Source organism: Actinia tenebrosa, unplaced genomic scaffold, assembly GCF_029948245.1.
Source record: "Actinia tenebrosa isolate PJP-AT-01 unplaced genomic scaffold, QUT_ActTen_1.0 PGA_scaffold12__29_contigs__length_12842862, whole genome shotgun sequence".
NCBI classification, from domain to species: Eukaryota; Metazoa; Cnidaria; class Anthozoa; order Actiniaria; family Actiniidae; genus Actinia; species Actinia tenebrosa.
Genome location: NW_028292572.1, coordinates 12,477,535 through 12,502,260, shown reverse-complemented (window position 1 = coordinate 12,502,260; position 24,726 = coordinate 12,477,535). Strand labels below are relative to the sequence as shown.

The 24,726-nt window shown below is 36.7% G+C and overlaps 2 protein-coding genes and 1 long non-coding RNA gene across 4 annotated transcripts; 1 reads left to right on the top strand and 2 right to left on the bottom strand.

Annotated features, from left to right (window-relative positions):
- Positions 1-655: 655 nt before the first annotated feature.
- LOC116293744 (regulator of G protein signaling 12) lies at positions 656-21,990 on the top strand. 2 transcript variants are annotated; one of them, XM_089028056.1, is made up of 16 exons: positions 656-2,909; positions 5,498-5,519; positions 6,725-6,900; positions 7,038-7,124; positions 7,591-7,737; positions 8,063-8,203; positions 8,848-8,928; positions 9,451-9,556; positions 9,856-9,873; positions 10,005-10,099; positions 10,386-10,568; positions 10,821-10,903; positions 11,109-11,232; positions 11,670-11,760; positions 18,538-18,882; positions 20,056-21,990. In XM_089028056.1, exons 1-16 carry the CDS (start codon positions 1,095-1,097, stop codon positions 21,660-21,662), a joined length of 5,121 nt encoding a protein of 1,706 aa, XP_088884182.1. In that variant the 5' UTR covers positions 656-1,094; the 3' UTR covers positions 21,663-21,990. The 2 variants fall into 2 exon arrangements, with proteins under 2 accessions (XP_088884182.1, XP_088884183.1); XM_089028057.1 differs by lacking the exon at positions 8,848-8,928 and having other exon boundaries at positions 657-2,909.
- LOC116293740 (uncharacterized) lies at positions 13,703-15,462 on the bottom strand. The gene is made up of 2 exons (XR_004196852.2): positions 13,914-15,462; positions 13,703-13,760 (listed from the first exon to the last, which is right to left on the bottom strand). It is a non-coding gene; the product is annotated as an uncharacterized LOC116293740 (long non-coding RNA).
- Positions 21,794-24,707, bottom strand: LOC116293739 (uncharacterized). Its single transcript, XM_031701200.2, has 2 exons — positions 24,514-24,707; positions 21,794-23,407 (listed from the first exon to the last, which is right to left on the bottom strand). Exons 1-2 carry the CDS (start codon positions 24,691-24,693, stop codon positions 22,916-22,918), a joined length of 672 nt encoding a protein of 223 aa, XP_031557060.1. The 5' UTR covers positions 24,694-24,707; the 3' UTR covers positions 21,794-22,915.
- Positions 24,708-24,726: the final 19 nt, after the last annotated feature.

The following is a 24,726-nucleotide window of genomic DNA, read 5'->3' as shown; positions in this document are numbered from 1 at the left end:
TGCATCTATCCATTATTTTACTTTCAGTTTTAAGCGCAATGTATTCTGCGTTGCATTTCCTCATTTCCGTTTACTTACTGTTCTGAATCGGCCTATTATCATAATGATTCATTTCACTTAATTTTAGTCTTATTCTATTATCCATTTGCTTTTATTTTTGTATCTTTCACTATTGGTTTTATACTTCTTGCTGTTTAATGATAGGCAAACAAGCTTTTCGCAAGCACTCTTATCAAACAAAAACACCACTGACAAAAAGGTTTGTTTGCATTTAGGTTTTTTCGGCTTAGAGTATTTATTCTCGTCAACGCAACTCTTTTATTAATATTGTAAAACAAATCCCCGAAAGTCGGTCAAGATAAAGATCTATTCCCTTCACGACCATAGGTTTCGAAACACAAATTCAATATTTTTTTTAATGTTCTAATTGCTTTTAAGGATTCCTTTTTATATTTTCTATTTTAGGAAAAAATATAATTAATTCTTACTATCAAAGAAGGAGTTTCGTATAATAAAGATAATTGTACTTTATATATGCATGACTTGGGCATATAATTCCTGGTTAAAGCATTTTGGCGCTAATGATTTTTTTGGTTTATGGACCAATCATAATGTGGTATATGCCCACGTGGTGCATGACGTTAGGATGGAAGTGAATGATACGAGGGGTCAGTTGACAATAAACCGACTGGGCATTCAAAATATCACGACCAACAAATGGCTTTTGACTAATGTACAGGAATCAAGTATATACTGATAGCTAGGCAAGTGGCTTTTCCTGCCTAAATACACCACAGAATTTTTCATAATCCAAGTTGAAGGCAATTTTATCTACGAGTACAGCACCACGGTGACAGCAGCAAAGTTTCCCTGCTAGCAGAGAACAGCAAAGTGAACACGCACTTTTTTTGAAATCTGGTTTGTTTTCCTTCGTCTGCTTTACTGAAATCTTTAAAATAATGGTTTTATTCAGACCTCATAGACTGGTTTTATCATCAGCACATCAAGAGGAAGGCTCCACTTAGTGACTTTACGGTGTTTGAGGTCGAAGTTTTTGCTCAAAATTATGAGGGCGAGCTTCACCAGAAGAAGCCATGCAGTCCGTTGGAGTCAGATCTGTTGATTTGAGTCGTGGTCCTGGAGGATTCGGCTTTACGCTTTCCAGCCAAGGACCATGTGTACTTAGCTGTATTCTGGCTAGCAGTCCAGCTCACAAGGCAGGTTTAAGACCAGGTGATCAGATTTTATTTGTTAATGGCAGTTCGGTGGAGAAATCCCCGCACGAACAAGTCGTCAAGTTGATAGCTCGCTCACCGAATGGTGTAGTGAACCTTGGGGTAAGAAACTGCACTGATTCTGTTAGCAAACTACCTATGCCTTCACCAGAAGGCCATGAAACATCAGAAGAAGAAATAGAAAACGATAATATTCTCAACCGAGTGGATAAAGTTGTTGAGGAACTCAAATCAGGGAGTCTTTCAATCAACACACCGTCTTCTTTGCGGCGCGGTGGATTTGCTAACGTTAGTGATCAGATTATCAATGAAGACGAAATAGTTAGCGATGAAGAGCTTAAGGCATCATTCTCAGAAACCCTACGGTCAGAGAGCTCATCAGATAGCGTGTTTTTGGAACAAAGTAATGTTGATAATAGACGGTCAAGTGAAGGAGATGGATTGCCGGGCCGCGCAGGAACACAAACATTGAATCGCCTTTCGTATCCTGCGCTCACCCCAGCAACACCAAACCAAAGTGAGCAGTCCGAAATGCCTAACATTGAGCCGGATCTTAGGGCAGTGGTTGGTTATTTAGGCTCCATTGAATTACCGGCAAGTTCTTGTTTACAGACGGCTAGTTTAAATGCTATTCGGAGCTGTGTGCGGAGATTACGCGCACAGAAAAAGGTACATGTGATGTTCATGTTGGAAGTGTCGGTGCTGGGGATTCAGCTTATTGATGGCAATGGAAAAAACATTGTAACGTATCCTGTTAAGTCTCTTGCTTTCACTGGGGTTTGTTCTGACGATGAAAGGGTATTTGGTATTGTTACAAGAAAATCGAGTGAAGGAAATCGTCCAAACAGCTGGCACAGCACTAATGACAAAATGGACATGGCAAATACTGTCAATTGTTCCTGTCATGTATTCTCTGTAGATCCAGAGATAGCTCCTCACGCAGACCATGTTCTAATTGCTCAAAAATTTCATATAAATTGCACACCCTCCAATGAGGATGGTGAGTGTGAGAAGTTTTTATCATCGTCATCATCCATATTGCAGTCAATCAATGGGCTTTTCAAAGAAAAAAATGATTCTCAATCTACAGATGGAATGGGTACTTTATTGCAATCTCATTCTTCTAGTCAATCTGAAAGATCAGACTCTGAGGCATTGCAGCAAGAGAGGGGGTACCAAGATACTATTCTAAACACCCACTCAGGTCAATTGGACAATAATGTGCAACTAGCAAGAAATGAGTCAGTCATTAATGAATGTGTCATGGAAACTCCAAATCACAGAATACGGGTTAGAGTAACAGATGGTGGAGAGGCTTCGAGTGAGAAATCAGGTGATAAACAAGAACCATTTAGGCACAGGGTGGCCCCGATCCAAAAAAACATTCCAGTTACACAGAAAAAAGGAAAGGAAAAATACATTATAAATGAAAACCAAAATTTAAAGATGCACAATATCAGTGAAAGAGATTGGGATGGAGATGTTTTTGCTGATGATAACAGGAGCCATAAATCAGATGTCCAGGATAATACATCTTCTTCAGCTGAAGCATCTCCAGATTCCCACATGTCAACCAACTCGAGAGAAAATGAGAATGGACATGACGGCATTGTTAAAATGTGTAATTCTAAATTTTATGTTAATCACATGACAAGACTGAGCCATTCTGCTGAGGTGAGTATAGAACTATATTTCTAAAATTTTATACATTATTTATTACTTTGAATTCTGTAAGTAGTTTTATTGTAGAATCATTGAAGTTTTGGACTAAAATATGCAAATGACCTTTACAAAAATGATAATAATATGTCAGATCTTATTCAATATTTGTATTAACCCGTCACAAACTCATTATCACAAGACAGCTGAACAAAAATGCATCCATCATTTTTTATTCTTATTTGAATTATTTACTTATATGCTGTATTTTCTTGGTTTTGATAATTTTTTTTACCAGTTCTATATGTTAATATATATTTTTGTACACATTTTGTACAATTATTGTATCTCCTTTTGTTTGCTTTTTGACTCAAAACTGCAACAATTATCCCAACACAAATGGTTTGCACTAAAAACTCTACTAACAATTGATCCTTCAATGATAACTAACAAACAAAAAATCTTACATTTTGTCAATATTTTTGTAAGTATTTTACTTTATGCATTATATCTCTCCATTCTTTATCAATATTTAAAAAATATATATTTATGCATATAACTCCAACGTGTATATATTCAAGGTTAAATAGCTTCTACATAATTCAGGCAGAGGGTGTACGAGCCTAGATTTGAGACTTCTTGAATCCAAGTATTACATTATTATGTATATGTGTATTATGACAAGTCAAATGGACAGTTTTCTAAATCACATGTAATATTCCTGTGAAAGCTAGTGATTCCTAGTGTTTGTTCAGCATTCTTTGCCTTCAGAACCACCATAACCACAAGGTATTATTACATTAAGATGTGCTAAGCTTGACATTTGCATTCAGTTGAATTTGACAGAAAATTTCCATGTTGGTTTGACCTTAAAAACCACTAGTTAAGACAGTGTTAAACCCCTAGACTAGTGTGGTCAGTCAAATAACTTACTTTGTTTCCATTCAAGCAAGGTGGTCTTAATTTTACCTCTTCGCATAGTCTTTGAAATAAAAATACACCTATATCACATGAATTTAGGTGTAACTTTTTTCCTAGCAGAGTGTATCCGTTACTAATAATTATTCATAAACTCTTGATTTAAGGTGACTGCCTACTTTTGGAAATTGATTTAAGCTTTTTTTAAAACTTCGATTTTCCGAATTGAAATTTAATGCTGATTCCAAATCTGGAAAGAAAAATAGGGTGTCCCGAGCTCGTTTTCGAGATAATCAGCATTTAATGGAAGCCTACGCACGAGCTTTTGGAGTAAAAATTGCGCCACCCGAAGTGATTAGAAAAAAATTAAGATTCATAAAATAATAGTTATTTGCAGACTATATGATTGCATGAATGAAGGCTAGTCAATCATTCTACAATAATACATGGATATTTTCGACAAAAAGACAGAGAGATACATTGATTTGTCATATTTTGTAGTTTCGGTGCTCTTAAAAAATCTCATAAAGTCGAACAAAAATCCCTACAAAAATCTATTTTTTCACGTGTTCCTGATTTAAGCTTTTCCTAAAATGTTGATATAACCTAGATTTTTAGGTGTTTTTTCGAATGAGCTATCAAAAAATATAGAGTCCCGTGCAAAATTTGAGGGTTTTGCCCTGTTGAAGCTCAAAACGCGTATGGTTCTTCAATAAAATGTTGTAGATTTTTCAGCGGTTTTTGAGCGCGCGCTCATCGTGGGCTCAATTCGAACGTTCAAAAGTAGGCAGCCACCTTAATGATTGACAATTATTACTAACTTACGATTGTGGTAGTTTTTGTTCCCCTTTACTCAAAAAATCTAAATTTAACTCCACACTTTTATATTTAATTCTGAGAGTGAAATGTTTACAATATTGAAAGGTAAATGTTAAATGATACTGTATTTTTTATGGAAAAATTACCATTCACACATTTTAAACTATAATTTAAGAGATCGTGTTTTTTAAAGCTCATCTTTTAACTTGCAAATTTTTGATTTGGTTAGTTTTTTTTTCAAGAAAAATTTCGGAAATTTTTTTTGGATTTAAGTGCAAGATTAAGTTTAGTAGAATTGACATATTTCTTACTGATAACATGATTATATTGGTCCGTATGTGTCACTAAAATAACATCATTAATAGTGTTGTATATCCCACTGGATTAGTTGGCTTTCACAATGTTTTTATTTTTTTGCATAACAAGGTTAACACAAAATCTAACCCTTGTAAAAGAAATCAATTTTTTTCACTGAAACATTTTACTTGTATACTGTTTGTTTTCATTTTTTGAAATTAATTTCTGTATAGAGTTCTTTAGGATTTAGCATACATATGTTCTGTACATTAATGTTGAATTTCTTGGCTTTCTTGCTAATAGCCATCGTTTGGGTGATACATGAATAACTTGAATTAATTTAAGTAAACAGAGACATCCAACCAAGGCTTTGGGTTTTTAATCCTTAATCAAATAGAATTGTATTTGTGGTTGTGTAGAGCCTTGTTGTTGTAAAGTTTTCTTTCCTTGGTAGTTTTTACTGTATATTGTAAGGTTATAGAATGAAGTGTGAATAATGTACTCAGATATAATGGGCTTATCAAAACATGATTGATAATTATGATTCTGTTTTCACAATTCTTTTACAGAATCTGGCACATTCAGAGTATGGTAAGTACATATTTTTGATTCACAATCCTTTGTTTAACTACGAGATCTAACACCTCTATCTCATTTGGTGGGTTTTGAGTTTTATGTGTTCAAAATTCAATAAAATATATGAACAGGCAATGGCTCATTCAGGCTTGATTGTTTGTTAATATTGACCAATGCAATGACATTTCCCCAGCAAAACAATACCTTTTCAATATCCTCACATGTTGTAAAAAGATCCTTCCTATTTCTTTCTGCAAAGTGTTATTTTGAACATCCTCACTATCCTCTAAAGACTACACAAAAAGTATATCTCAGGTTATCTTATAAACTTGAGGATTCCATGATTTGGTTTTGTTTTCCAGTGCTTTTTTCTCTTGCTATGGAGTTTAATATATTGCTAGCTCTTTCTTCATGTATTTAGGCTTATGTAATGTAAACAATGCCCTGTGTAAACTCTGTTCGATTGAAAACTCTGTTCATCAAAAATCTATTATTTTTGCTTTTATTTGAACAGTTCTTTACAAATTTTATTTCACAAAAACTTGCTTTATTCATGCAGCTTTAAAATTATACAGCTCAATATATTTATAGCTAACTAGATTTTCTGACCTTGACATCTTAAAGAATTTAGCCCACTCGTTTTTGATAAGAGCAAATGTGTAGATCTCTCTGATGGTTTGGGAAATTATCAAAATTTCCTTAATGTGCAGAAATAGGCAGTAATCTGACCACCTAGTCTGGCTACAGCCTTTTGACTTAATCAAGAGACTTGAGAATCTTGGATAATGGTTGAGGGGGAAAAGAATGGTTTGAAAGGGATGATAGTGTTAAGCTCCTTTGCTTTTAACATGAGTTATTTGTTATGTATGTGTGTAATCAATCCTAGCACTTCCTTGCACCTCAGGGGATATTAGTTGAAGTCATGATGGCGGGAATAAAAACAGTGTGTATACTTAGCCATTGAGATTTGTAAATTAAAAACTAACAAGGTAGGAATATTAGATGTCTGAGATTTGATAGAAAGACTAAAAGATTTGAGAGGTTTTTATCCCTTCCCCATGTGTTCCATATTGCTGACAAAGCCACCATACTGTACACATGACATTGATATCAATTATTCATGTTTATTAATTGATTATTTAAACTTCCTTACAAAGAAATACCACAGCGTTGTTAAGAGACAAATGATTTGATGTTCATCTTGTATTGCTTCGTTTCAGTTCCTTCCAGTCCATCTAATCTCAATGTCAGTGCAAGTGTTTGTTCCAGTACCCAGAGTATCCACAGCCTTAGTAGCATGCCTGGTGATACTTCTGGCATTGATGGACGTGTGGCTTGCTGGGCTCTTGGTTTTGACAAACTTATGGAAGATCCTGTTGGTCTAAAGTGCTTTGAGGTGATTCAATCTTATCATTAGCATCATAGCGCCCTACATTCTGCTAGAATCATAACTTTTCCTTCTACTGATACTAATATCGCATTGCAAAAAATTAAATCTTAAACAAAATAAGGCTATTTTTTTCAATTATTTAGGAATTCCTGAAGAAAGAGTTTAGTGAGGAAAACATTGTATTTTGGATGGCATGTGAAGACTTCAGGAACATCACCAATGAGAAGGAGGTAAATCTTTGATTTTAAATATACTATGATATATTTCACCCTGAGTTCAATATTGTGTAATAAACGAATGTAACCATAATTTATGGTATACAAATCATTGAGGCTTCCGTACTGCATTGTCCAAGTTGTCATGCCAGCCATAATGACTACAATATGTCATCTTGGATGTGATATCTTCACAGCACATGTAAATTTATAACATTCGTAGATATTTCAGAGATTAGTATCATGAACAAGTCAATGATAAGTTTATGGACTAAGGAATGATTAATTGTATTCAGTACTGACCTGTCATAATTAGTGGATATATATATTATTCCTACCCAGCACTTTCAAATATTGAACGTTAATACTATGAGATTGTCATATATTAACTTAGAGTTAAAGATATAAGAAAATCAGAATTTTTAATCACTTTTGGAAACAGATTTCAAACAAAGTTATGTTCTATTTTATTTTTCCCCAGCAAAAAAGCACGGCAATCAGCATATTTGATGCTCATTTGAGTTCTAATGCAACAATGCCTGTAAATATTGATAGTTCTGCTGTTAAACTTGCTGAGGAGCATTTAGCCAACCCTACCAATGATATGTACAGACTGCAACAACAACAGGTTAGTCTGCTGACTTGAGTATGCATGACCTCTGGTGGAAACTGACATGTTGTGTGATATTCGGACACACATACACACACACACACACACACAGAAAGTCAGTGAGAAAGAGAAAACAAAAAGAAGAATTGAGACAAAGAGAAATAGGCAAGGTAACAGCAAACTATGTTGTTATGTGATTCACATTTTCGTTCAGGTTTCTACAGAATAATTTTGCAATACTTGTGTATAATGAAGAGGTTCAGTTACAAAGATCATGTTACAGATTATGGCGTTAAATAGATGATGTGTGAGTGTTCTGATGTGTCATTCTGTACACATATAGGTATATACCCTGATGAAGTTTGACAGCTATCCAAGATTCCTCAAATCAGACTTGTACAGAAAATGTTTAGTATCAGAAATGGAGGGATCACCACTACCTTTCGATGATGGGAAACCTGATAAAGGAAAACTTCTTAAAAAGGTACTTTCAAAAGTATTGTCTGATGGTTTGCTCTCCACGCGGTGTGGGACCACGCCCTGCCTGACCATCACGTGGTGCCACGCCCCTTCAATAGATGACCCTAGATGGTTATCTTTGATAAGTGAACAAAGGATTAGATAGCGAGAGTTAATAAGATAATTTGATCAATTCGTATGACTTTAGTCTTTGCCTATTTGACCACCAAACAGCGGAATCTTAGAGAAATCAAAGTTTGTCGCTAAACTTTTATTTGACGGTGATATTATAATTAGGAGTTAAAATTTATTCCTTAGATATTAAAGTCATTGACTGTCTAAAACCGGCGTTAATCATATTTGAAAGAAAATTAATTGACTACTTTAAAACATCGTCACGTTTAATTCTTAATGATAATTAGCTTTTCACTTAACAGAATCTACCGTTCCCTTTGCAATAAATAACAATGAATAAAAAATATATCACTTTTAACACCACTTGCAGCTGAGCAAGGTAAAACACTCTAAATCTAAACCTAAATTCGAATACTGCATTAAACTCCTTTGTGGGATAAGTATTGCGAATGTTGATGGGGGATACTGGCGAAGACAGGTTACCCAGCTGTACTTGATTAACTGTGTTGATCTATCACGTGGTAACGTTTCCAGGCCAACTGTCTGTACTTGTCGTCAGAAGAATCAGAATGTTCGAGTATTAGCAGTCGAGGCAGCTACACTTTTGAGACCAAGGTAAATCGATAACACATACAACAATAACTAGTTTAAATAAGATAACTCTAACTTCAAGTTAAATCTGTTATATATAAATACAATATTAACGAAGGAATTATAAATTACGTATGTGTACGTAAGAGAATAAGAGAATAATAATGAAAAAATAATAAAAATAAAGTTCTTAAATGTTAAATCGTCAATTGTGGATTCCATTGAAGTGAGTTGTTTTGCGAGGGCGTGGCGTCGTGACATGGTTTCAGCAGTGATCTAGTCTTGAAGACAGTCGCTTCTATTGATGCTGTTTGGAAACGCTGTACACTGTTCGGCATTGTGCATCACAGAGAAAGACCTAACGAGGTTGGGCTTCCTGTGTACAGTGTTTTTTCCCGCGATTCTAACCAAGCTAGGTATTCACGGATATTGGGGTTTTCCCTTCTGATGCATGTCCTACAAACAGTGTCGGACCCTGATCTTCCTCGAATCGCGGGTATTTTTCATGTCTTTTCTTTCTCATCTTAGTATTTTATCCAAATTCAGCGTTCAACACGTGGTTGGGGAAGACGAAGCTCCAAGAAAAGTACAAGCTCGTACGACGAGAACAGAACGCCAGGAGAAAAGAAGAAGTCCTTCTTACCCTGGAAAGGCGAGCACTACATTTGTATGAGAATGAATGGAAGGAAAGGGAAAAGAAGGAAAAGGAAATGATAGATTGCAGAAGAGAATAAAATGCAAGAGGACGGAAGGGATAGTAGGAGTGAAAGCGGATACACGACTTCAGGTCCACGGCCCTAGTAACTCTGCTAGTATTGAACCAAACGTCTCATAGTGAAAACACGACTTCAGGTCCACGGCCTTAGTAGCTCTGCTAGTATTGAACCAAACGTCTCATAGTGAAAACTGCTTTCTACTAATGTCATTCTTGTACTTTTCTTTCTTTTGTAGGCAAACAAGCTAAGAAAGGTGTGTACTCACGCGTAGGTGCATTGTAGTGTTGTGAATATATCATAAAATGTCTTTTACACTTCAAAGTTTTAATCCTTTTTAAGTTAAGGCTTAAATAGGGATTGACTCGTTTTCTATGTCCTCAACAGGAGCCAATCGCCCATTCGACAGCCAACCCAGCAGCGCTCGAAGTTCTTTATCATCGTTATCAGATTCATTTCCAAGCATGAGCTATTCCACCGAGGTACATGTGACAAGTGTCTTGAATCGCTTCCGCTCTTGAGCAATGTGGTTGGATGATATGGTTTCCCGGTCTTTGATTGGCATGGAAGCCATTTGAAAGTCAGGGTAGAATTTTACAACAGCTTTTTCCTGTTCACCTTTTTCATTAACCTTTTCCGCAATGTTTCTTACGGGTTGTAGTTCGTGCGGAAGCTAGTACTAACCAGATTGTTATCAGTGTCTACATGCTCGCCTACAGTTATTATATTGAAAGTTAACCTGCTATCTCTCCCTGTTTTTCCCTGCAGTCCCTGGAAGGTCGGCGAGAGAGTGAGGTGTTCCAGTTTTGTCGTATCGTGTTACCAGATCACTCGTCTACCATCGTCACAGGCAAACAAGGACAAACGCTGCGTCAAACCCTAATGCAGCTGTGTGAACGAAGACACATGTCTTTCGTTAGTACAGACGTGTTTATTGGTGGAGCAGACAAGGTGAGGATCACGTGGAAAGCAACTAATATGGAAATCGCGGTCTTACATTCTCCGTACAGGAAATTCCGTTTTCGTGACCAATGATAGTTAGCATTTGGAATTGCTGCAAGTCATTTATCGCTGGAAATGTAACCAGCAGACCAGGAATTACCGCCTCTCCCGCCCCCTCCCCCTCTATTAGTAAAGCAAAGCGATCGTGCGCCTCTCTTATACATAGTGCTAATCATCCTGATATATGGTACTGATCAACAGCCGGCATTGCTCAAAGAAGTGGATGTAGACATACAATCCATGGCGGGCAAAGAAGTCATACTGGAACATAGATCTTTATTCAGGTGAGGCAAGAGACTTAAATGAACTAGTTCATCTTTTTTTGAGTGACGCTTTTTGTTTATACTCGGTAAAGATTGAGCTATTGCGCGTTTGGCACGTGTAAGGCTTGTAACCTTCGATCGTAAAATCCCCTGGTATCATGTGAACATTAAAGACTCAGTTTATTGACATGGATTGTTTTTTTGTTGTTGTTTTTGTTTGGATCAGACTTGAGATGTCACCAGGCAATTTTCTGATAGTCAAATCAAAGCCAGATGAATCTTTGCGCATGTGCCTGGAACCCATCCTGAATCGAAATGGTTTGAACTATTCTAGTGTTTCTGTTCACTTGGTGAGTACAGTGTGTTAGCGGTAGTGATAATCATTATTTGATAATATGTTTCTTATAATGTGCAGTACTGTAGTGTACTCGCCTCTTACCTATGGGGCCTCGGGTTTGATTCCAAGACTCGGCATCACACGTGAGTAGAGTTTGTTAGGTATTTCCCTTGATTCGTGGGTTTTCTCCACTTTTTCTCCCTCCGCAAGACCCAACACGTTAAATTCCAATTCCATCTGTGGACTAGCGTGCTCTAACTTTTATCAACCCAGAAGTTATTTTAATTAGGGTTCGATAAAATTTGAAAAGATTTTTCCCCCCGATTTTTTGAAATGTTTTTCATCAAAATATTTTTTCACCAATTGTTTTTTCTTTTCCTTGGTTGAAGAGGAAAACCATTTAAGTGTTACTCACTAACTAACCTTTAGCATGTTGTGTTTGTACACCAGGTGGATTGTGAAGTACCCTTGGACAGCGGTGTACCTATAGCATCTATAGAACATCAGTGGGTTGTAGTAGACAAAATAGATCCCTTATCAGGTCAGTCAGTCACTAGTCACGTGATCGGCCTACCACCACGTGATCATCTTAAAAGGCCGATTTACAAGATACAACTTTTGCTCACAACTGTCGCATGCAATCTGCTTACGCTGTGATTATAACGCGAATTGCGTCATGTAAATCAATCCTTCAACTTGATCACATCTGTTGTGTACGACATAAAAAAAAGTTGTAGGATTTATAAACATTTTTTAAAACCTTGGGACAATCGTAGCCGAAAACAATAAAAGTGACAAGCAAACCGAGAGAATTGCACACGGTTTTATGGTGTCGTAAGCTAAGAGTTGCGCGCGTTGAAATAACTGCTAAGACATGTCTTAAGTCTGTTGTGTGCCACAGTCGTAGAGAAAAGTTGTACCGTGCAAATCGGCCTTAGAAAAATACCATCTGTTTTGGTCATGTTTTGAAAGACGTCTAGTACGTAGGGGACTTGAACAAGTAATGGTTTATCTGATGAACCAAATGCTTTGAACCCACCAACTCGTTTAAGAGATTCTATTCACTTTAGTTTCGAGTGTTCATCATTAGTTCTTAATATCCTTATCATCTGCGGGTTTCCTACTCAAACATGGCTGATCATGCTATCTGACTTAAGCTTATCTTTCTTGATTTAACTCGATTAACTTTTTAGTATTTCATTTCTTTCGCTTAGCTTTAATTATGCTCGTTAGTTACTGTGTTCCAGTATTACTTTATTAAATCACACACCTAACCATGTCCCAGCTGTACAGGTCTGAAACCTGTTTCTGAATCTATCGTTAAGCATGTTGCTGGTATTCAGTTCCCACAGGCTAGTAGTAATACTTCATACTGTATGTAACATCACCAGGTGTTCTTTATCAGCTCTCTCTCTCTCGTCATTCCTTCCTTTCTCTCTCGATACTATAGTTATCTATGTCGGTCTTGTTTCTATATTCATGATAACCAAATGAGTAGACTAATCTCATTGACTAGGTCGGTACATGGTATAGCTACCTGTATACTGAGACCAGCCATCACTCATGATTACACTGCTTTAAGTACACGCATCTGCCGATTGCAAGCGGCTTTTCTTTGTGTCATTTATCTTGTTATACAAGTAAATAAGTCATACCAGGGATACATTGTTAGTCCTGGTACATCTTAGTCATACTCTATTTATTTGTATCAGTATCTTTTAGTTTGGACAATATTCCGAGATAAAGAAAAGAGTTTCAGGTGCACTCTAGGATGTACTCTTGAGTTGAGACGACTTTCTGAAACACAAACGCAAGGAAGCGCAAAGGAAGGCTGATGAACGGTGTTCCTGTAACTTTATTCTCATCACTTTTTTTATATATTCTACTAAAGACCAAAAAAAAAAAAAAATTTTTTTTTAAAGGTTTAAATCGAAATATGGAGATTCGAGTGCTTGCGAGTATTCTTTTATGCGATCTCTTTTCAGTCATGCACTAGGGAGGGTGGGGTGGGCCGAGTGTGGGGGAGGGGTGGGGGAGAAGATTAAACAGATGAATACACATGTAGACTTCAGTAGACAGTAGACTTCAGGAAATACTTTTACAATGAGATAATTTTCTAATATGGTAATGAGTACTACTGATACCCTTGCGTTACTTGATGCCCTTGCATTACTTGATGATTTGAGCCCGATTCAGTCATAACAGTAGGAATCTGCTTCTCTGAGTTCAACTCTCTTGACTACTGATTGCTTGCAGTTTTTTTTTTTTTTTTGAAAGACGAGTCGTAAGCCACGAGATTACAAACTTCATAAACTTTATTTTCATCTGTAAATTGATAAATGTCATGTTTTGTAATTTAGTAATAATATATTTGATTGGAGTTCTTTATTACTACAGCACGTGTTGTGGCTGTACCTGACCATTAAAGTAAAGTGTACGGGATTTCTCAATAATATCGTATCAAAAAGAAACCACTGCCATAGTTGAGTACGCAAATCCTTTTTATTCTTGCACTATTGAATCTGGTAATGATCTGGTCAACTAAAATAAGGATTATCTATAGTTATTATTATAGTTATTGCTCTGTTTACAATTGTTGTTACTTATGGGAAAATGATTCACAAGGTGAAATACACAACAAAGTAATCAGTTGTGCTACAGATTAAAAGAAATACAATAAGGTTGAGGACTTACCAACGTTGGCGGGTCAGTTAAAACAATTACATAAAGATATTAATCCCGAAAGTTCGTCTTACTTCAAACGAGTGTTACACTATACTGAATTAAAAGGGTAGAACGCTAAGAGATTAAGTTAATCTCTTGTCAATCAAATAATTGCTGAATACGCTGATTACTATGGAAACAGCTACATAAAGTGAAGTTACTAACGTAGTTAAAGTCAAAATCAGTCATTAGTAAAAAAAACCTGTTGCTTTGAGGAAGCCGGCTCGTTAGGGGGTTTGTTTTCAATATTGCCTTTTCTTCGTTAATTAAAAAAGAAAATACGACCACAAGACATAATAATAAAATGAAGAATGAATCAAGAACATTCATTTTTATTGCCTGGCAGTAATCTTTCCTTTATTCACAGTAAACATCTGTCAGTATGACGAAAATCAAGATCGTTCTTGTAACTCCTTTGTTCTTTTTCAGTGACATTTGTAATAATACTCAGAACTTGAAGGTTTCTTTGTTTATGTTGGATACAAAGCCACCCGTCAAATTCAAACACAGTAATTTTGTCTCCATCACAATCCAACTACTTCAATTCACATTTCTATGTCAAATACATCGATAATATTCAGACTAAACTACGAAAATTAATGTACATTTATTTGTATGTTTTCCGTACGAGTATTATCAAACAATAAGCGAGCTGTAAATGTGGTGCCAAAGGTCTTGATATCAATCATCCCTAGTATTAATGAGCGAGGGGCCAGTACCATAAAGTGACGTAGTGTTGTATATAAATGTATTGTAGACGCGCTAGCTAGTCAGTTGTGGCGTCACAGCCTGTTGAGCTACTGTACTCTCTCGTAATGGACCAAACTTTACCCTGAACGAGAAAAGATTATTCGTTTTTAGCTGTTTACTGGTAACAATATGCTCAAGTTTGCTGTCTATGGTAAGCCAGTGTTTTTTCTTTCGCACTATAAGTTTCGTTTTTTTAATTCGGCTTTAAAAATTTGCTAAAGCTAATATACAAAATCGTAAACTTGTTTTTCCTTTAAACTTATTTATTTCCTTCTTTCTAAATCATTGTTTCGTGTCTAATGCTAGTTGCTTTTCCTTTAAATTTCCTTTAGCTTTTTCTTTTAGTAGATATGAAATGACAGTTCTGCGCCACTCGAGTGAGGTACCATTGAGGTACCATTGAGGTACCCCCCTCCCCCTCCCCCTCAGGGTCTTTACAGAGATGATGTTATAGCTATTCTTATGTTTTTAGTTGACTGGATTGCACCACATCCTATATTTTACGTCAAAGTTTAATCCTAATAAAAGTTTCTAATTATTCATAAAATATAGTTTTTCTATCTCAAAGCCTTAAAGGCTTAGTTTAGGCTTTTGTTTCATCCTAATTGAGTTCTACGGATATTGTCCTTTGTCTTACTACCGCGATAAGATATTGAATACTAAAGATTTTGAGATTTTATGCCCAACTCTTTTACTACCGTCTAAAGTAAGAATTGCACCACTCACAGGCAATACGGATATCGTCATATCTATTTTTAGAATTAGGAATTGCACCACATCCTATATTTTACGTCAAAGTTTGATCCTAATAAAATGTTCTGATCTAATTATTCATAAAATATAGTTTTTCTGTCACAAAGCCTATTGTTAAAGGATTAGACTCTTTTTACTTTATGCTTTTGTTTCACCCTAATTGAGTTCTACGAAGTTGACTCATCGAAAAACAAACAATTAAATGACTTGCCCAAGGAAAAAGAGCAAACACGTTTTTCAAAAATCTTTTCCTTTTTTAATTTATTTATAAAACGCTCAGTGCATGTGAATACAAAAAAAGTTTAGTTACAGCTCTTTTCATTTTTTAACTAAGTATTATGTTTTGATTGTCAGTATATATTTGTTCAATAGAAACACCCGTCACTTGAAACAATAGAGGACTGTGTTCTGTAAAATTTGCGAGTCAAAAAAACCTACTAGATATCAAGACCACGATCTACTCTTTCTCAGTTTTACAAAACAAACCGTCCATCCAAGTTGAAAAAATAATTAGTGCAAATTTCTTATTCACTAATGAGTTCAGCCAGGTGTGGACTTTCAGGTCAGGTACATGCCAATAGCCGATAGCTTGATAGCTGATAGCCTAGCTCTATATATATTGTAGATCCTAGTGTAGATAGTAGATCTAGTGTAGAATCTAGTGTAGAATCTAATGTAGATCCTAGTGTAGATAGTAGATCTAGTGTAGAATCTAGTGTAGAATCTAATGTAGAATCTAGTGTAGAATCTAATGTAGAATCTAGTGTAGAATCTAGTGTAGAATCTAGTGTAGATAGTAGAATCTAGTGTAGAATCTAGTGTAGATTCTAGTGTAGTGGACATCCACCCAACATCGACCCAACATCGACCTCTCATCGACCTACACTAGATTCTACACTAGATTCTACACTAGATTCTACATTAGATTCTACACTAGATTCTACATTAGATTCTACACTAGATTCTACACTAGATCTACTATCTACACTAGGATCTACAATATATATAGAGCTAGGCTATCAGCTATCAAGCTATCGGCTATTGGCATGTACCTGACCTGAAAGTCCACACCTGGCTGAACTCATTAGTGAATAAGAAATTTGCACTAATTATTTTTTCAACTTGGATGGACGGTTTGTTTTGTAAAACTGAGAAAGAGTAGATCGTGGTCTTGATATCTAGTAGGTTTTTTTGACTCGCAAATTTTACAGAACACAGTCCTCTATTGTTTCAAGTGACGGGTGTTTCTATTGAACAAATATATACTGACAATCAAAACATAATACTTAGTTAAAAAATGAAAAGAGCTGTAACTAAACTTTTTTTGTATTCACATGCACTGAGCGTTTTATAAATAAATTAAAAAAGGAAAAGATTTTTGAAAAACGTGTTTGCTCTTTTTCCTTGGGCAAGTCATTTAATTGTTTGTTTTTCGATGAGTCAACTTCGTAGAACTCAATTAGGGTGAAACAAAAGCATAAAGTAAAAAGAGTCTAATCCTTTAACAATAGGCTTTGTGACAGAAAAACTATATTTTATGAATAATTAGATCAGAACATTTTATTAGGATCAAACTTTGACGTAAAATATAGGATGTGGTGCAATTCCTAATTCTAAAAATAGATATGACGATATCCGTATTGCCTGTGAGTGGTGCAATTCTTACTTTAGACGGTAGTAAAAGAGTTGGGCATAAAATCTCAAAATCTTTAGTATTCAATATCTTATCGCGGTAGTAAGACAAAGGACAATATCCGTAGAACTCAATTAGGATGAAACAAAAGCCTAAACTAAGCCTTTAAGGCTTTGAGATAGAAAAACTATATTTTATGAATAATTAGAAACTTTTATTAGGATTAAACTTTGACGTAAAATATAGGATGTGGTGCAATCCAGTCAACTAAAAACATAAGAATAGCTATAACATCATCTCTGTAAAGACCCTGAGGGGGAGGGGGAGGGGGGTACCTCAATGGTACCTCAATGGTACCTCACTCGAGTGGCGCAGAACTGTCATTTCATATCTACTTCTTTTTCGTTATGAAACTAGTTTTGTACAATTTTTGATGTTCCTCGAAGCGTAGCTTTGTTACTACAGCTCATTTATGAGTCTAGATTTATAGCTTTATTGTTTTTAACACTGTAATTTCTTCCTACACTTCACTACCACTGTACTGACTAATATTCAGGGTATTTTGACCATTAAAACGAATCAGCGCACCCTGAAAAAACCTGTAGTGAAGGTGGTAGTTATACCCCTACATGTAGAATGATTTCTAACAGAAATATGTTGAAGAGTGGGCTTGGCAGGTGGTTCGATCCATGGATCATTAGCATGTCCGCCTGTCACGCTTGATACTATACATGACAATCGTTTTTTATTCCTCTCTTGCTAACTATCAATCCTTTCTTGCTCCAAGAAAAGAAAGGAAATGTCTCAACATAAATTAAGAATTTCATTCGAGGCTTTACCTTGTGGCTTTGGTTTTCTAATTAGTTTTTCTTTAAATATAGAATATCGTTTACCTTCGTACTTGAGTCGACAATGAATCTTTGTGTTCAGTTCTATAATCTATATTAAAACCTTATATCCTTAATGAACGAACGATGCCGCAACTTTGCGCATTCATTTCTATTTTTCCGTTTCATATTCTTTTCGTCTAGTTTTATCGTGATTAATTTTTTCGTTTATTTCTTCTTTCTTTTTCATCATAAGTTTGAAAAGTGAAACCCGCCGTTTTTATCCATTTTTAAGCACGCAAATCACTGGACCCAGGACTATAATAATAACCTTTAGGCTTTGAAACACGTAAATTTAGGAAGCATCTATCTTTGACCACCGGAGTGTGCTGGCTGTAAGTGTCTGCCAACCGCCTCACATTAGCCTTGTATTTCGTGCCTTCTTTTCCTGGCATTTACAATTTGAAACTGAAATGTCTTTTTTGGCTGGGATTGTCTGTCAGTCAGTGGTTTTCATTCTGATGACAGAGACAAAACTGAAAAATGATAAACGTTACAAAAAGTTCCTCATTAAAACAGCTGTTATATTTTTCATGTTTTTATTTCATTTCTTCCTATCCACTTCCCACAGGTAACAACAATGGCCCACCTAAAATTAACATCAAACCTCCAGTTGGATTCAGTTCGCCTCGTCGCGGCAGCAGGCGAGGCAGCAGCTGGGATGATACCATATTTGATGATATCATGCGAGGCAAAAAACAGTCGCTAGGTGACGGTTACTTTGACGACGCAAATGTATGGGTTCCCGGATTGAAGCCTTTTCGAAGCCATGAGTCTTTGAACGACGATAGTTTTGGTAGAAACTTTCTACGAGGACCTGGTTTGTTCAGCAGAAAACGAAAAGAATCTAACGATAAGGAGAGATCTTCGGTTAAAGCAGGAAAACCTACCTCCAAGAGTAATACAGAAGTTACAGGTTGGTTAATCACGATATTTTTTATTATTTTAGTAGTTGCTTTATACAATTTTCACTTCAAAATGAATATCCTCAGCTCCTCAGTAAAGTGTGGCGGCTATGTATGATATAGTAACCGGATTTCTTTATAGTGGAAACTCATGCTTTCTTCATATTATTCTACTTTTGTATTTTTTCGGCAAGTTCTGCAAATTCATCCTGATAATCGTAAGTTCAAGTTTCGCTCATGGCCAAATCTGTTTGTTCTTGACACAATAAAACTAGAAAATTTTCCTGCATCTTAAACTGACTGTAATCTCAAAGTATTTGTAAACTTAGGATTTTAATTTCAAAATGATTTTCTTGCTTGAAACCAGCTCTTGATCAATATTTTTATCAAACGCTTCCGGATTGTAGTGGGAATTTTCTTCTCTTCACTTTTCTTTTCCCTTCTAGTACCTTCGGCTATATTTTGTATTTTTAATTTGCATGCATAAAACTCTTTCACGGCACACTGTTGGGAAAGTTTCCAGAGTTCATTTCTGTTTCGAAGTTCTAAAAGGTTTATCGGGAGAATGCATAAATATTTAATGAAATAAAGTATTTATAGCGTATATCCCTGGTGGTGTAAAGCCCTGTTTGATGTAGAGCGTTGATCTGGGTTAATTCATTAATCTTTTCTTTCTTTTCGTGCTTGAAACAAAACCATTTTTTATAATATAAAAAAATGCAAAGTGAGGCATTGTGTTTATTTAGCTATCCTGTGGATTAACAAATGGATAAGTTTGGGACTTATCAATAAAACCAATAAATTATGCATTACAAGCAGGCATTTCATTTGGTGTATTGAAAACACTGAAGTTTGAAGGCGAAATATTTATTTAAAAATCTACAAAGTGAATGAATGCGACTGAAAACAAGTACACAGACCAGTGTACTTCAACAGTTGATGACATGTTGTACTAATGCAATGAATCGCTTGCAACCGGCACACGATATCATTCATATCCATCTGTTATTACATCATTTCTTTCGCAAAGCTAGTTTACTTGATCTTTATAATTCCTTATATTACTCATTCACTGATTAAGGCAAGGAAACTCTACTTTTGGCTTGTTGTTTGTGGTCGGCTAGCCTTGGGTGGGATTAGTTGTTCCATATCATTATTTACCCACTTTCTTTCTGGTTTTGCAGAGTTGTTAGATCTTCTAAGTCGAGCGCAAGGCAAGAGAATGGACGACCAACGTGGAGCACTAGGAAAAGAAAACTTTGAATTACCAGACTTCTTGAGGATTCCTGTAATAAATCGAGAGATAAATCAAGATATAATAGACGAAAATGACTCCTCAGCTCCCCCTCCCCCTCCCCCACCCCCACCACCACCGCCGCCACCACCGCCTGTCATGGAAGTGCGCTCACATCAAAAGACAGAAAGCTTGAAATTAAGAAAAGAAGAAAGACCTGTGATTAGAAAAACATTATCGACTCCAGCAGGCATGCAGGGGCAAGTAGACTTAATGGAAGAACTAGCAGAAAAACTACGAAGACGATCCATGTCTGAAGCTGCTTCCATCCCGGAAAACCATCAGGCTGAGAATGATGAAGAAGGCAGCCCTACTAGGAGTCAATCTTACTCTCCTTGGGAACGACAAGAACATCATAGGAGAATTAACGTAGTTCGACCAAGAGCTGTTACTGATGGTGCTGTTTTCAAGGTAGAGGCCGTCACGCCAGTACGTCTAGATGGTACTACCTCTCTTAGTCACGTAAGACAACAGAAACTTCGCGTGACACATTCTGAGAGTATGCCTGATACGCTACCTACACGCACCAGTAATACCCAGCCAATAACTGTAAATACTAAACGTGGATTACACACATCCACGGGGAATATTAAAGGCCGTATAGATGAACACACCCATCATGACAAGAATGCGGTTAAAGTCACTCAGGGGGTCCCGGTACAAAAATACCACACCTATTCTTCTAAACAGAGGACAGTTTCTTTATCGAGTGCTCCTGATCATCCTTCTAATGTACCTTACGTGCTCGAAGCAAGTCCTGTGACAGGGAAAAGGTCGAGTAGGGTACGTCATGTAAGTGATACTGATGCTGGTAGTAAAGGGAACATATCATCTCCATTCCGTTTCCCTCAAGCTAACGCTAAGAAAGCAGAGGTGTATATACCTTCATCTGCAGCCATCTGTGCCAAACCTTATCGGGTTGTTTCGAGTTGCTCGGATACCAAACCACGCCCTAAACCCATCACGGTCTCACAGGAGCTAATGGCAGGACTTGAGGATGACAAGAATTCAAAGGCTGACAATGAATCCATTCCTGAACAAGTTACTTCAACACCTTCTACTGAAGGATTGAAAGTGTTATCTTCTGTGGAAAGACTACCATCTCCTGTGCAGGGTACTGACAGGACTACCAATAGTCCCCTACCCCTCCCCCCTTCTCCTTTACCTGAGCAAATGGATGAGTTAGATGTGGCTGACTTTCCTCCTCCTACTCCACTTTGTGAATTTGAGTCATCGACTGTCACACCCTCCCCGGACCAAAGCATGAATAAAACCATTACTCCATCTACTAATGACAGAACATTTGTAGCCGAACCGACCAATCAGGGGACGCCATTAGCGGCACCTAAAGTATTTAGAGACAATGTTTTACAGAAACGTAATTCCAGGCTTCTTGAAGACTCGCTGGATAGTTCGAGGAAGCCTGGGAAGGAAATTCCCAAACTCGATCCGTACGTGACCTACGAGACCGAAGACTTGAGAATCACTTTTGTTTAGTAAGAATAACAGAGTCCCTGAATTGAATCCGCTGTCTCAAAGAGGACAAGTCAGTTACATCTTTGAGTTTGTTTTGCACTGAAATTATCAAGTTGAACAAGCACTCTAAAAGAATTTTAGCTTATTTCAAATTGATTTTGCAATTGCTGCATTTAATTGTATTTTCCAAAAACAGTTTTATTTTTTTGATCTTACATAGAAATTTTAAATTATTCATTGAATATCATTCCAATATTTAGCATGCTTGAAAATATATATTGTAATGTTGACATAATTATATGACTTATTGCAGAGAATCAAAGATAAAACTGCAGGAAGTTGGTTGTGATATGATCTATATTGCATTTTCTTTGCTTTGAACCACCACTGGTTCGTTATTAATGTTCTTAGGCACATGTCAAACGTCGAACTTCACGTGAGCCGAACATATTGAAATAATGGATAGCGAGGCGGTCTTCTTTGATGTCATTAGGTTCGGCTCATATGAAGTTCGATGTTTGACCTGAGCCTGTGTTGTGTTTATGAACATTTAGTAGTTCCCACTCTGAGTGATCGCCAAATATTCGAAAAAAGGCGTTGGTGACTGTGTGCGGGTAACAGGCTTTATCCGCCGTGGATCATGCGCACGCACTCTTGCCTTGGTAAAGGGTGTAACCTATTTGCCAAAGAACCTTTTTATCAAAGGACTGATTGGTCATTTTATTATCCAAACTCGCATTTCTGTAGTCCAGAGGTGGACCCACTTTTTTAAGATCTGACTCCCATAAGAATGCATAAGCCAATCAAATTGCTTTAAAATTGGATTAGCTACAGGTTTAGGTCTCTTGGGTGCTGGTCAGCAGAAACACATGCAAGCTTTTGATGATTGCCTACTTGTTTGCACAGATGAACACAACGAGGTCACTTGGAAGCATTACTAGTGCGCAGGTCTGCGACTTACGCATGCCATGCCATTTCGAGCATCTTCAAGTTTCACTCGTACATTTATTAATGAAAACTTAAGACCAAAATAAGTCGAGCACTGTTGCTAATTCTATTGAAAAATATTTGGTTTAGTCCCTAAATTTAAATTTCTTATTCTGATGATACTGTGCGAAAAAGGTTAATATTCATCCTTATTATCTCCGCTTTTGAACGAATTTTTAACCGATGCTGCCGTGACTTTAACAAAAACCATTGACACCCAAAAGAAACCAAGCCTAAATACTTTAAATGTTCATAAGAATGTTGCAGCGGGTGGCTAAATTGCGCATTTATTTTTTATTCTTGGGAAGTCTGCCAAGAAGGTAGAATTCATCGTTAGGTCTCATGTCAGTAATGTGTGCTAATCTATTAGACATGGCGAAGAATGCAGCTATAGCACCAATGTCCCATGCGTCTTCTTTACCCAACCCGAGTTTTTCCAACGCTTTGAAGTCTTCTTCTTCGATTGATTCGCTTCGTCCTACTTTTGTAGCAAACTCGAGTATCGCTTTCTCACGATCAGTAAGATCAGCAGATTTCCAGTTGATTGCTACTTGATCACCAAGTAGCAGGTTCTTCGAGTAAATGCGCAACAATGCTCCATGTGCCACGACACAGTACATGCAGTTGTTGTCTGCACTAGTAGCCACGACAATCATCTCTTTCTCGGCCTTCGTTAAGTTGTTCTCTTTGGTCATCAGAGCATCATAGTAATCAAAAAATGCGCGAAACTCAGCGGGACGGTGCGCCAGGGTTTTGAAGACGTTTGGGATAAAACCAGACTAAATGAAACCAAAAATGTACAGTCATTTAATGTCAAAGCTATCGTTACCATTATTGGTACTATATATTACTATTACAATCATTATCATCGGCACCGTCATCATTACAACCAGCATTACCATCATCATCACCATCATAATCGACGCAATGCATCTTCAACTTTATCATCATCATCATCATCATCACCACCACTATCATCATCATTATCACGATTATCATCAATACATGTGCCTCCGTAAAGTCCTCCACTGATCACTGATCATAAATGTGAAGCGCATTGAGATATTTGAAATGCGCTATATAAGAAACTCCCATCAATATTGTTATTATTATTCATTACATCTACATCTACATCATCACCATCACCATCCCCTACACCACTACCACTATCATCACCATCATCATTATCATCACCATCATGCACCATCACCATCATCATCAATGCATCTTCATTCTAATTCTTTACCATCATGCATATTTATCACCACTATTCGAGCTTATTCGATCATACCTCTTCGTCATCAAGATCATACACTTATTTCAATAAAGTTAGTCACCAGAAAAGCTACAAAGCTGAGACTGGCAAGGATTATGGGTAGACACATTTCACATATTTCAAGCTCTTGATAACTGTTGATGGACTTGAGATCTTTTACCAGTTACGAGTTCACCTCCTCTGAGCATCCTCAACTGCTGCAGTTTGTGTCAAAAGCTTTACTTGATGAATATGAAGTGAATTTCCCATGATTCTCAGCGATCACAGCTTAATAGGTTTTTGGTGACTAACTTTATTGAAATAAGTATATACAAAATCGTACTTTTCAAAAGATACGTAATACTTTATGCAAATGCATTCCATATGATAAATGGAAGCTAGCGTAACTTGAAGTACTAGTTTGAAGGGATGGCTGATATCCTGGAGGGGGAAGGGACATGAGGAATCCAAGCATCAAGGCCGGGCAACAAGGAATCAAAAAGGAAAAAGAGTCTGAAGTATCCCACTGCACGAATATAGAAGAGAGTGAGTGTGTGCAAAAGTATCAAGAATGAGGGATTTGAGGTTATCAAAGTTCATACAACATCGTGTTAACCATGCAGTTCGTACCTTTTCTTCAACTTCATCTATTCTTTCCCTGATGTCGCTTGCTAAGCTCGATATTTCAGGAACAGGGAATCGACTTATCGGTTTATTCCCTTGACAATAGAATCTTGTCTGCGATACAACTCTTAGACTACAAGATCTAAGAGAATAGCGAAGCAAAGACTTCCCAACCAGTCCAGCCATGTTTCTTTCTTTGAACAACAACAGACCCAGTCA

Bases quoted from the DNA above. Each gene is read 5' to 3' on its own strand.
- LOC116293744 (XM_089028056.1), top strand. From the start codon at position 1,095: ATGCAGTCCGTTGGAGTCAGATCTGTTGATTTGAGTCGTGGTCCTGGA. The intron at 8,929-9,450 runs GTAAATCGATAA...ATCCAAATTCAG, and splicing joins GCTACACTTTTGAGACCAAG to CGTTCAACACGTGGTTGGGG. The intron at 10,569-10,820 runs GTGAGGATCACG...ACTGATCAACAG, and splicing joins TTATTGGTGGAGCAGACAAG to CCGGCATTGCTCAAAGAAGT.
- LOC116293739 (XM_031701200.2), bottom strand. From the start codon at position 24,693: ATGGCTGGACTGGTTGGGAAGTCTTTGCTTCGCTATTCTCTTAGATCT. The intron at 23,408-24,513 runs GTACGAACTGCA...GGTTTCATTTAG, and splicing joins TAGATGAAGTTGAAGAAAAG to TCTGGTTTTATCCCAAACGT.